This window comes from Bactrocera dorsalis, chromosome 5 (assembly GCF_023373825.1).
Source record: "Bactrocera dorsalis isolate Fly_Bdor chromosome 5, ASM2337382v1, whole genome shotgun sequence".
Lineage (NCBI taxonomy): Eukaryota > Metazoa > Arthropoda > Insecta > Diptera > Tephritidae > Bactrocera > Bactrocera dorsalis.
Genome location: NC_064307.1, coordinates 27,654,751 through 27,669,021, shown reverse-complemented (window position 1 = coordinate 27,669,021; position 14,271 = coordinate 27,654,751). Strand labels below are relative to the sequence as shown.

At 31.6% G+C, this 14,271-nt stretch overlaps 1 protein-coding gene across 21 annotated transcripts in view; it reads right to left on the bottom strand.

The window, feature by feature from the left end:
* Nucleotides 1-9,820: 9,820 nt before the first annotated feature.
* LOC105223284 (formin-binding protein 1-like) overlaps nucleotides 9,821-14,271 on the bottom strand; it is a 140,546-nt gene continuing 136,095 nt past the window's right edge. For 7 of the 21 annotated variants that reach the window (XM_049459119.1, XM_049459121.1, XM_049459120.1 and 4 more), the window contains 5 exons: nucleotides 12,703-13,052; nucleotides 12,492-12,626; nucleotides 11,469-11,635; nucleotides 11,245-11,398; nucleotides 9,821-10,920 (listed from right to left, as the gene is read on the bottom strand). In XM_049459119.1, the coding sequence (XP_049315076.1) occupies nucleotides 10,782-10,920; nucleotides 11,245-11,398; nucleotides 11,469-11,635; nucleotides 12,492-12,626; nucleotides 12,703-13,052 (945 nt within the window). In that variant the 3' untranslated portion in view covers nucleotides 9,821-10,781. Of the gene's footprint in view, nucleotides 11,399-11,468; nucleotides 11,636-12,491; nucleotides 12,627-12,702; nucleotides 13,053-14,271 lie in introns of all 21 variants that reach the window. The other 14 variants (XM_049459131.1, XM_049459132.1, XM_049459127.1 and 11 more) reach the window with 9 other exon arrangements.

The following is a 14,271-nucleotide window of genomic DNA, read 5'->3' as shown; positions in this document are numbered from 1 at the left end:
CGAATCCTAATTATTTGCAAGTCATTGCTCAGCTCAATTCACGAACACTCGACGATTCTGGTAGTCAAGCGGTTTCTTGCGGTTCTTGCGTCAATTTGATTATATAAAGATGTAAACCATGATCTTTTCGCAAAATTCGCCACAACGACGTCACATAGATGCCCAATGCTTGAGAACGACGAGTGAGAGACTGATTTGGGATCTTTCTTAATCGATGCGACTGCAATAATCTTAACACTACGGGCACTTATTTCACTCTCTCACTCTCACAGGCACGGGAACATTTTGTACTGAGTCTGTGGATTAATACTTTAGATACTCAATTATTGATTTGACAAGGTTGTGACGACCATAAATTGGACGTAGCGCTCTTAAAGTTGAGGCCACTCACTCCAAATTTGGGTAGAAAATTTTAATAATTTCGACTCGTTGGATTGTATATCCTTCCATGATGAAATAGCAAATCTTACTGAAGAGAAATGTCAAAATAACGGAAAAAGTATGTCGTCATTTGCTGTCCCTATCGCTCTACTTTTATAGCGCCCCTATAGATATTTCAAGCAATGGTACCCCTCCAAGGCTTATTATTTGAAGCAATGGTACCTCTCGAAAAAAGTTGTTTTGGTCCAATGACAAGCCGTATACTGTACAGTTTAGTTCAAAAATATAAGTTTAGAGTTTAAAACCAGTACTAATGTACATCTATTAGTACTGAGTTCATTTCCTCAGTATCGATTTAGTCCATCTTTATGAATGAGCTAGTCACATGTGAAATATATCGCTAATCTCCTAGTACTTTAAGCATCCACATATGTATGTATATGTAAACTACATATAATGTATAACATATGTACATACATATATACTAAGTTGTTGGTATTGATTTTGTAAAATTTTGCGAAACGACAGTCTCAAAAGCGTTTCGAAACACGAATATGGTTGTGCTAAACAATTTTCTACTGAAGATTATGACTATGAGCTTGCCCCAAACAATTGTTGTGTCAATGCGAGTTCACTATCTAGTCTACTACGTACATATAAATTTACCAATTAACTACATAGCTGTAAAATCCTACCACATACATATACATTTATACTTAAATGCTACAATACACCACTATTTTATGTATTGTAGTAATGTTTTTAGGACCATAAATAATAGGTTATACTTACAATTTAACTATATACATAATCTATAGCTATACCTAGTACTATCGAACTGCATATACTCTTACTCGTATGTATGTATATAAGTATCTACTTTTTAAATTCTTAAAATAAATATAATTTTTATATGAATTTAGCTTATATATACAAGTTTTGTATTTGAAAGAAATTTGCCACACATTTTCTTGGAACCTATTCAAAATATAATTTTGTGTTTCGAGGAAAATGGATTTGATATGGAATTATAGAAATACATAGAAATTTATACTCTCTGCATTATGTACGCACATAAGTATGTTACAAAAAGGAGCTTTGCATACATATAGGCTGTTATTTTAGCAGAGACACAAACCTTTTTATAATATCAAGGCTCGTATTACCCATTAATGCAATTAAAAATAACCATTAAAATTGAACTACAAAGAACCAAAGAAGAAAATTTGCTAATCAACCCTGTCAGAGAATGACCAAAGCTTTGAGACTCCAACGTTGCTTCCAAGCTCATTTTTGTAGCAGTAAAAAGACAGTTTCAAGCATGAGCATAAGTCTAACGTGAAAACTCTTCATAGAAACCTTTATTGTTAGTGCTGATAAAGGAGCCTCCTTCGTTAAAATATGGTGCGCAGAGCTTCAAAAGCCTTCTCAGAAGTTATATTGTTTCAAACGTACTGACATGTGCTGGATTGTGAACAAGAAAGAGAGTTTCTTTGCAATGGGTACGAAAGGCCGGTATGAAACTCCGAATAAGCCAAACAGCAATTTCATACTCATCCAACTAGAAGTGGATACTCCGTGAGGTATAAAATTTTCAAGTTTTCGTTGTAAATTTGTATGCCATTAGCCAACGAAGTCCATTTTCCTTAAATACTACTATATATATCTGAAAGGTTTATCTATATTATCTGGGAGACTTTATAAATCCCTTCCAAATACGCAGGAAATTTAAAATTTTTTTAATTCTTTTTCGTTTAACATTTCTTCAACAAATCATGTTGACACTGTAAAAAAATAACACCATAAACGAAGGCGAACAGTCACATAGTCACCGAGTGATCACAAAATTATCAAATAACTGTATTTAATGATTGGAAAAGGTGTGTTAAATAAAACTGTTTCATAATCAAATAAACGAATACTTCATGAAAACAAAAAACAAAAAACAAAAAACAGAAATATTTTTTGTAGTGTATAAATAAATATTGATCAGTATAATGATCATAAGTGTGACACTCAGCCGAGGCATACTTGTCTAATCATATATGTAAATGTAGCTAATAAAGAAAATATGTTTACTAGGCAATAAGGCATATGTATTGATGGCTTAAAGGCATACACCCAAATGACATATAAATACTTAAATAAATATATTTAAAAAATTTAAATTAAATAAAGTGAAATTGGAAAAATATTACAAAAATACAATATTTATTCGGAAATGGTGTTTAGTATTTGAAGTTGCTTTCAGCCTTACGGATTCTTCTTTACTGTCACCACTTACGCGATTATAGCCGAGTTAATAAGAGCGTCGTCTCTACTCTTCGCGATGTGGCGCCAATTCGAGAAAAAATTTTGAAGTGCAGCTGGTCCTTCTCCACCTGATCTGAAGGTCTGTTTCTTCCCCTGCTTCCTCCGGCGGGTACTGATTCTAAAACCTTCAAAGCTGGAGTGTTTTGTTCCATCCGGACAAGAAAACCCACCCAGGGCACCCGCTGTCTCTTAATTCGCCGAACTACATATGTCAATGTCGCCGTTTATCTCGTACAGTTCATCGTTCCGTGGACTACGGTACTCACCAATGTGCGAAGGACCATTAATCTTCCGCAAAACTTTTCTCTCGAACACTCCTAAGGTTGTTTTATTAGATGATACCATTGTACATTCCTTCGCACCATATAACAGTACCACCCTACAAGTCTTGGTGTTTGGCCGTCGATATAAATATTGTGCACAAGTTTTTTTGGGATTTCTACTTTATCACGAACACTCGTATTTTGGAGTGGCCCAAGACTTTCAACGAAAGTCGCGAAGTTATCGAAAATTGCCTCATGCGTGTCGACCATCCACCTCCTTGGTTCCCCACGGGTTCGGAGTTCTTGAAGGGGTCACATTTTCCAACAAAAAATTAAGTTAAATATAAAGTATTTAAATATTAGAATGCTTCTGATAGGTGATTATTCGGACATCTATTTAATCTTGAGGACGACCGTAATTTTAACTAAGCTAATTGGCCCCGCTTCACAGAATTCACAGAGAATTCATTTAACGCACTGCACTACCCATTCCGTATCTGTTGACGAGCATCAAGGTGATCACTGCTGCTACGGCTCGTTTCATTCCCGCTGGTCGAATTCAAGAACTACGACTCAGCTTCCGAACTAGGCATTACCCACATATAGGAACTCAGCTTGGAGATTCAACAACTGGTAAATCAACTTAATCGTACGAAATGGCCACTTGCACATACGTTCATATGAAGAGTGTACCAAAAAATTTTGGGCTAGTAGCAACGTCATCTCTTATCGAACGACAAAACTTATTGAACAACCTGGTAGAGCACCCGAAGTCGTGCATTATCTCCGCCGAGTGAGTAAGCTTTTGAACACTGAGATGACGATAAGTTTGACGAAATCCAATTCGATGGTCATGCCTCCTCAGGCCCAAAGAAGTGCGTGGGATACTTTTGCGATAATTTACATTATTCCCTTCGGTATGTAAGGCGAAAAATGTGTTAACCGACGGTTACGCAAAATTCTAAAATACTATGCTCCATTCGCCATCACCGATGTGGAAGTTCTGAGTGTCTTTAACAAATCAAAGTCATCCAAATCCATCAGCCCGGACGCTGTAAATATATTCAAACACCTTGGCTCGACGGGAGTAAGCTATCTCACCAAGGGCCTCAATATGTCACTGACCACCCTTCAAATATCCGATGTGAGGGTGGTACCACCACTGAAACCCGGGAAGTCTGCCAACCCAGAGGAGTCTTATCGCCCGATAGCTCTCCTTTCCCTAGTAGTGAAAACACTTGAGGGTCGAAAGGATGCCTTCACACACATCACCTGAGCCTAGTCAAACACCAGTAAAGTGCACGGCACTAACACAGTTCTTAACGTGGTAGAACGGAGATGGAGCAGATACTAACTTGCCAAAATACCGCATTCCGACAAGTACGTGTTTTTTTCTGATATCTCCATGCTCGGATGTTTCCGTAGAAACCATCCCTGCAGCCACTTGCTTAAGAATATACAGAAACATTCTTCTCTTTCGTCGGCAACATACAACAATATCCCGACCAAATTTCAGACGCGACTGATTTTCGACAGGCATTGAACGTCATTCACAGTAGAGATGGTAAAATCTTTATTGACTCCCTCCCAGTGAATGGCGTACTTGAGCTAAATCACCACCAATCGAAGAACAAGAGCTCGAGTTGCCGCGTGCAACAATCCAGAATAGACCCCAATATACTCAGTCTATGTCCTGCGTGCAAAGAGTTTCCGCACGATACTGATCACCTATTTACATACCCCATAAACCCAACTCACTTAACCCCATTCTCCCTTTGGTCCGAACCCCTGGAAACTGCTCGTTCCTTTGCTCTTCCGTTAAGTGACTTCGCTGACAGCTAACTTGTTACTTACCTCAGAACATGATCTAGGTAATCCTTAACACAACAAGAAGCGCAATATAACATGCAACGGAAAAAAAGTATGCAGTTCCTTCACCCTGTGGTGTCCACACGCTGGATTTGGTTTTAGTCGCCTCATCTGTATACTGTCCCCGAGCAATAACCTTTTGGCTGTCGCGGATCCACAAAAAGGGTGATCCCACAATCTGCACCAACCACCGTGGAATAGGCCTCCTCAACATCGCATAGAAAATTCTATCGAGTGTACTGTTTGAAAAATTTAAGCCCACCGACAGCAAACTAATTGGATCTTATCAGTGTGGCTTTAAGCCTGGAAAATCAACAGCTGACCAGATCGACACCCAACATCTCTTCGTCGATTTCAAAGCTGTTTTTGACAGCACGAGAAGGAGCTGTCTCTAGGCCGCTATGTCTGAATATGGTATCCCCACAAAACTAATACGGCTGTGTAAACTGACGTTGAACAAGACCAAAAAGTCCGTCATGATCGGGAAGGACCTCTTCGATCCGTTCGGTACCAAACGAGGTTTCAGGCAAAGCGACACCCTATCGTGCGACTTCTTCAATCAACTCTTGGAGTAAATATTTCAAGCTACAGAACTAAATAGATAAGGTACCGCGCCGTTAGTTCTGCTTTCTCCAGAATGGATAAGGAATCGAAGCAAATGGGTCTGGTAGTAAACAATACGAAATATATCTCCTGTCATCAAACAAATAGTCGCCGCACTCGCGACTTGGCGCCCAAGTCACTGTTGACAGTCAATTTCGAAGTCTTAGATTATTTCGACTTGGAACTAGTATTAACAGCAACAACAATGTCAGCCTCAAAATCCAACGAAGCCAACAGGTGCTACTTCGAACTGAGTACGCAATCGAGAGGTAAATTCCTTTCTCGACAAACAAAGACCAAATCCTACAAGCCACCCAACATCCCCGTCCTACTATTAGGTGCGAAGGCATGGACAATGACATCATCTGATGAGTCAGCGTTACGAGTTTTCAAGAGAAAAATTCTGCGGAAGATTTGTGGTCCTTTGTGCATGTGCAATGGCGAACACCTTAGTTGATGGAACGATGAGCTGTACAAAATATACGACGACAGTGACATACTTCAGCGAATTAAGAGACACCGGCTACACAGGCTAGATCATGTCGACCGAATGGACGAAAACACTCCAGCTTTAGAGTATTCGACGCAGTTCCCGCCGGTGGAAGCAGAGGAAGAGGAAGACCTCCACTAATTTGGAGAGATCAATTGGAGAAGGACCTATTTGCACTTGGTAACTCAAATTGGCACCAATGAGCGATAAAAAAGAGCGACTGACCCGATTCAGGTCAATACTTCCCTTGGCTCACATATAACCAATAGAAAAATTGTCAGTTGTCAGTTGACTTTATATCAAACGATATGTGAGTTGTCATAATAAAATTAAGCTAGCCTGTTTTTCTAATAACGGTGCATCTTTGTGTCTAAAATGAATTAAATTGGGCCACTGAATTTACGAAATAAAAATGCAAAGATTTTTCTTTTTATTTCGTTTATTTAGTCAATTTACCTTTTCTGCACACTCAGTGTAACTGCATTGAATACCAGGAGGTATGCATTTTTCTATCAATTTTTTGGTTTTGCCATAACGCGCAAGCGCATCAACACGCTCCAAGTGTGTTGTTGTTGTGGCAAATTTTAATACAATTTCGTCATTCGATTTTATTAATATTTATTTTCATCATTTTCTTACCGTATAATATATATATAATAATATATTATATGCATATATACTATACATATATGTGTGTATGTATAGGTGATAAATTTCAATTTTCATTTAATTTCAATTAAAAATTTTGGAATTTTATGCTTCTTCTCTCACACGGTTGCGCGCTACGCTCGCCACTGCGCCTACGACTTGAGTGCGTCTGCCATACAATTTACCGTTAAACGCGCGCTCTTTAATAGATTACATTCGTTTAAATATGTATATATATATATTAAATATATATGTGTTTTTTTTTTCAATATATATAGTTGTATATTATGTTTACTTATAAAAAAAATGGTATTTCATAGATCAATAATATTAGTTAATAATTTCGCTCGTTTCATACGAACGACAAGCCACACCCATCAGTGGGGCTGAACTTAAGCTTATTTGCGAAATATTTATAATTAAATTAGGTGCGAACGTAAAGCGTGGCGCGCATGCGAACTGAAGACACACAAGAGCATAAGCATAAATAACCGTTACTTCCTGACGTACAAAAAAATCATAACTTAAACGCTAATTAAACTTAATTACATACATACTTAAACGTTTTATAGTACAAATTATGGTAAATTATACACACTCTTTACTTGCTTTACTTTTTACAGTTATACACTTGCGTGCATTTGTAGTTTTGTAGTTGAAACTTGTGGCGCGGGGTTGGGGCTGCAAATGTATGTATATAAATTACAGATGTGGTAGTGACATTTTGAAGTGTTTTACTTATTAGGTCTGACTTATGTACTTATATGTTTATAGTTATGTAATTATTTACTGTTATTTCATTCATTTAACTGCGCTGCTGATTTATCTAACTGTTATATATTTGTTTGCTAGTTACTTTCCGCTAAATTAGTGTACAAATTACATAGGGTTCAACAGAGAATTTAAGCGCTTTTTGATTAACATAGCAGAGCATAGTAATAATAATACATACAAACATAACTTGCTTTGTTTTTTAGCTAGTGCTTATTCTAGCGCTTTGTTGTTGTATGCTTTCGCTTTGTTTCGCATATACTATATTTCACAACATATTTTTTGCTTTGTTTAAACTAAACTCACTTACAGTTAATTACAAATGCTTATATACTCGCATATACATATGTATGCACACATATACATATATATTTATATAATTAGGAAAAATAAGGCGCAAATTAGAAGCTAATTAATGCCACTAATAATTAATGATTATTACATATTTACTTATTTAGCTTTAAAGGAAACTGTACAAAGGCTCGCTAGAGAGATATAACTGAAATCATTGACGAGAAATTTTTAAGTTAAAAATTAAAAATTAAAGCAAAAAAAATATGAAAAATTAATGCTGCTTTTTAGGCTTTAAAAATAATAATTACAAAAAATTTGAAGTAGTAAATAAATTATAATAAAAAATTAAAAAAAAAAATTTAAACAAAATTTAAAAAAAAAATTTAAAAAAAATTAAAAACTGTTCTTAAAAAAATTATAAGAATACAAAAAATAATAAAATAATTTAATCCAAAATATTTTATTTTAAAAATATAATTAATTTGAAATATTCTTTAAAAATGTAATAAAACATCGTAAAAAAGAGTTAAATAATTTTAAATCCAAAAATATAAAAAAAACTAAGAAGTTTAATAAATAAAATGAATATTTATTGAAAATTAAAAAATATTTAATCGAAAACATTTTAGTTAAAAAATAAAAAAAAATTAATTAAAAAATATAAAAAAAATTTATTAAGAAAATTAAAATGAATCAAAATAATTGAAAATCAAACATTATAAAAAATTACAATTTTAATAAAAAAAATTTAAAAAAGAAATTAAAAATAGATATTTTTAGAAAATGTTCAATCAAATATATTTTTGTGAAAAAATATTAAAAAAAAATATATTTTTATTAAAAAATATTTAAAAAAATATTAAAAAAAAATATATTTTTATTAAAAAATATTTAAAAAAATATATTATCAAAAAGAAAACATTTATTAAGATAATTGAAAATCCATTAATAATCGAAAAAATTTTAATTAAAAAATATAAAAAAAAAAATTAATTAAGAAAATTGAAATAAACCAAAATAATTGAAAATCAAACATTATAAAAAATTATAATTTTAATAAAAAAAATTAATAAAGAAATTAAAAGCAAATATTTTAAAAAAATGATCAATCAAATATATTTTTATTAAAAAATATTTAAAAATATATATTATCAAAAAGAAAAAATTTATTAAAATAATTCAAAATCCATTAATATGAAAAATAAGAACTTTGATTAAAAAAACGAAAAAACATAATAAAAGAAATTAAAAAATTTTTAATCGAAAAAATTTGAATAAAATTAGTTAAGAAAATTAATATTAATAAAAAAATTTAAAATAAAATAAATTTAACACAATCAATTAATTAAACAAAAACCAAAAATTTTAAAATTAAAATTATTTAAAAAAAATGAAAAAAATTTTAAATTAAATTTTTATTAATTTTAGTACAATTAATTAAATAAAAAAAATTAAAAATGTTTAATCAACGGTGAAATCTTTTCTAAGCGGACACTGGCGGACCGGTTAATGAACATAAAAAAAATAAACATCAACAATGTGAGCGGATTGATAGAGCGTCCGTTTAATAGAGATTTCACAGTAATTACAAATCTAAAATGTTAAAACTTAAAAATTTAGAAAAAAATACATAATTAAAAAATTTTGAAACAAAATTAAAATTAAAATGAAAAAAAATCCAAAAAAAATTAATTTAAAAAATTTCAAATAAACAAAAAATAAAATTTTAATAAAAAATTAAAAAGAAAATATTTGTATTTAAAATTAAAAAAAAAGAAAAAGAAATTAAAAAAAAGAAAAAGAAATTAAAAAAAAAAATAAAAATAATTTAAAAAAAAAAATAAAAAAATATGTTTATTAAAAATTATAAAAAAAATTTAAATATCAAAAAAAAAATAATTTTGCTTTTATTAAAAATTAAAAAAAAAAAATTATTTAATAAAAAAAATAAAAAATATGTTTATCAAAAATTATATAAAAAAAATAAACTTAAAATATTAATAAATAAAACTGAGCTAAAAAATATAAAAAATAATAAAAGAAAAAAATTTAAATAAACCAGTTACTTAACAAAAAAAATCAAAAATAAAATTTTTTTTCCGATTTTTTCTTAACACGGTGGAGGCAGCGTATAATTAAATTTCAGCATTTCAATATTTTATAATAATAGAATTAATTAGTATGTTCATTTTACGTTTTTTTTAATTATTTTTACTTGCCATTGGTTTAGTTTATGATGTGTAAGAGTATGTATGTATGAAGTGATGCATTTTATATATTTATTTTTTTTCAAATAATTTAATGCTTTTTTAGGGCATGTTTGCATTCTTGATTTTGCATAATTGATAGTTTTTTGTATGATTGTGTTGCTGGTGCTTAGTAGAAGTTGCGCTTTATAGTTTTAAATATTTTGCATTTACTTTGATTTATTTAGTTTTTATTGTAATATATATTTTTATGTATTTGCTTGCTTAGAGAGAGATCTGTTAGTGAGTTTTTGACAATAATTTACAATAAAAATTTTAATTGTTTTTATTTGCAGCGAAAGAGCGTGCAACTTCTTATTTTGATATATAATTATTATGTATGTATGTATATAATAACAGTTGTGGCTGTGACTGTGGTAGTGAAAAATGAAAAAATGCAGTAAAATAAAAATACAATTTCCTGTTATCTACGCAAACGCATTTACAAAACACTGCCCAGTAGAGCGACATATACCGCTTAAAGTCAACCATTTGCCCCGCAGACCCCCCCTTAACAAATCTTTTTTCTTTGTTTATGTTTTCTTTGCAGTTTTGCACATTTCTGCAATTTTTTTAATATATTTTTTTCATTTATACAATTACAATAGAGTTGTATCACTGTCTGTATGAATTTCTTTCTCACAGCATTTTAAATTAGTTTTAATTATTTTTCTATATAAACATTACGAAAAATTTTAAATGAAAAAAATTATGAATTATAATAGTACATAATGAAAAGCGAATTCACAATACTTGGTTATTAATTATTTCGCGCTTAAGTTACGCCCTCTCTCTCTCTCTCTCTCTCTTTCGCTATCGCTCACCTGCGCTCAAAGTCAGAAAATCGTATTTGGTCATTTTGCAATCGAAACGTTTGGAACACATACACATTTACATAGTTTGCTAAACAACACTGCTGTGTTGTTGCTCGAAATAGTCAATTGTCGGTGTGCTGCTTGTGGAACTGCTCGGCTCGGCGCAGTCGACAGCTTTGTTGCTTTTATAAATGAATGCCATGCTCTCAACCAAATGTATGTATGGACTATGATTGTTTGATTGTTGTTGGAGCATGTGGAAGTTCGGTTAGTAAGTCACTTTTTTACACAGAGCATATTTATACATTTAGAAACAGCAAATCAGAACTCGCCAATAATTCAAGGGGTGGAAATTTTCAAAAAATAAAAATTAAAAATTAAAAACACAAAACTAAAAGTGCCAAATTTCAACATTAAGTAATAACAAACTAACTAAATCAACTCTTTTCGTACTTAAATTAAGCCAAATTAATTAAGTATTAATAATTAAAAAATAATTAATTAAAAAAAAAGTTGATCTTTAAACAATTATATAAACGACTTATGCATACAGTGTACATTCAATATAACTAGTCGGCACAAATCCCTCATCCCAGCCGTTCGTGGCGTTGGCACGGCGCACGCGCGTCCAGCCGTCGCCCTGATCGATCTCAATGACTTGCAGTTCTTCGCCCTCAATCATCGGTATGCTGCCTTCGCTGGTCGCTAAGGAGAGAAAATATAGAAACAAATTAATAAAATTGCAAGTTACATAGTTATTTATAACGTTGCTCACCTTCGAAGGGGTAGAGCGCTCGACACGTGCCCAGTGGCTGCAGCACCTCGACCTCCGTTCCATCGTAGTCGTCCTCGCCGATGGCGTTCTCGTTCGCACTACCCTGTCCTGAACCCGGCAGTGAGGTGTGCGACGTACCCAAACCGCTCTCGGGACTAGCCGAACTGCTGATTTTGTAGCCGCGCATGCAAAAGAGGAAATTTGTGTAGCATTTCGTATGATTGGTAATGGTGTATTGGTATTGATTTGACGCAGCAAACAAGCGAACAATGAAGTGCCAAAAAATGAAATGAAATAAAAGAGAACACAACGAAACGAATATTTCGTTTGCAATTTAAAACGAATGCTTATGGTTAAACTTAGTTACTAATACGATAATGTTTTTGAATTTTCGAATTTTAGAAAATGTGGCAAATCGGGTTATTTTGAGCACGAAAATTTAATAAAATTAAATGAATAAATACACGAGTGAAAAATTTGGTTGAGAAATATTATTACAACATACGTTGACATATAAAATAATGCTGAGTGGAAGGTCATTCACAAAATATAATGTGGGCAAAAAATAGTAAGACTTTTTAATTAAAATTTTGCTCATAGTATATAAGTATAGAATATAAGTGATAGCAATTGTAGGAAGTTATGAAGGAAAGTGACTTAGAAATATTTTTGCTTATATCTCAAGAAAATAATAATGAAATAATGAGCAAGTATATACAACCAAATCCTGACAACAATTATGATTAAAATAAATTTAGAATATAAATAAACTGTTAGTAAATACGATAAAACAAAATGAGTGAATAAAATAAGACGAGGTAAATGTGTGAACGCGCATTTTGTGTGGAAATATGTATATACAAAACATTTAAATGAGGATGGGCAAAGAAAGTTGTGAAAACGAATGAAACCAATAACAAAAGGGTATGAAACAGTTAAGTGAATTAGCATAGAATGATGCAGTGAATTGGCAAATGATCTAAAGCTATATTTTTTTTCTTCAACATAGACTTATGAGTGTACCCGTTATTGTTATTATTATGCCCATTTTGTATTTGCGCCACATTATCCTCAGAACCTGACCTGCTTAAGCTGCCACCGTCATCGGCATGATCGTCGCCATCATCGTTGTGATCTTCGGCACTGCCATTGGAATGTCTGCAAAGCAAATTAAATATTTATATAAACATATATGTAAGTACTAGCGAGATATAGACATATTTTTGGCACTCACCTCGATGTTCGGTGTCCATTATGCATGAGTATGCGACTCGCTTGCGGACTATTACTGGCCAACGGCATTTGATTCGCACTCTCCAAATAGCCTTGGAACTTCTTCAAATCCATGCGTAACTTTTCCATTTTGTGCTCGGACTCATTCAGCTGTCCTTCGACTGTCATCGGATTGCCCAGCGATGAGTTCGACTCATAGACCATCTTCATTTTCATCAAGCCATCACGTGTGGCCACCTCTTGATTGAGTTTATGCTGCAGTTCGGCAATTTTAGCTTGTAGCTTCTTGCGCCGTTGACTCGGTGGTAAATCGCTGAAATCTTCCTTTTGGCCGTCCGCCGTTAAGGAGTTCTATGTGCGGAGAAAATAAGGGGCGAACGGTAAAGAGAAATTAAGTGGGGTTGTTAAAAATAAGGGAAATGCGTACATACAGACATACTATAGCTATTTCTGCCACATAACGAGACGTGATAAGTGCGTAAGTGGCGTATTAATAGGTACAATATTTATATAACTGGTGTTTTTGAACAGAAAAAGCATGAGAAAAATACGTACGAACACTAAACAATGGTGTACAAACGAAACGAGACAAATAAATAAAAACGGGTCTTCTCTTGGACATCATTCGGTGGTGTAGGTTGCTTATGATGTTGGTATGAGGTGGTCATTGGTTTTTGGTTTATTAAATAAAAACTATGTGAAATAATTTCAGAAAAAAAACGTTTTAAGAAAAATTCGAAATTTTTTTCACAAAATTGTTTTTCCCAATAACATTTTTCTCTAATTAAAAAAATTATATTTGGAGAAAACTGTTTCAAAAACTTTTTTCTAAAAATAGAAAAAAGCTCAAAATTATTTCAACAGAACTTAATATAAATAAATTATAAAACAACAAAAAAAATATTATTCGAAAAATATTTTTTTCAAATTTTTTTTTTCTTTTTCACTATTTCTTTTATAAAATTGATAAATTTTTCTCTTTAGTATAATTGAAAAATAAAACATTTAGAAAAAATATATATTAAAAACAATTCTCTAAACACATAACAATTTCAAAAATTCTTTTGAGATTCAATCAAAAAATTTTCTTTCAAAGAAATTTTTTATACTAAAATTGTTTTAATCCAAATTTTTGGTAATAATTTTCAAAATTTGTTACACTAAATATTTATTTTTCTCTATAAATAATTATAAATTATTAGCAAAAATTACTCAAAACCATTTATCTAAAATAAAAAATAAAAGTAAACCGTCTTTAGAAGTTAATAATTGCAAATAAGTTATGAAAAATATAATTACTAAAAAAAAGAGAATTAGTGTAACAAAAATAAATTATAAAAAAACTCAAATTTTTTACAATGTTTTCTTCACAAAAGTTTTTTACTCTCAAATTTAATAAAACTTTACGCCAAATTTTCACTAAATTTTCTTTTAATTTATTTTAATAAATAATTTTAAATATTGAAAAACAAAAAATTTAATTCCAAAAATACAAAAAGTATTAATTATATAAATAAGTAAATTTAAAACAAATACAAAAAAAAAAATATAAAAAACATAAATAATAATG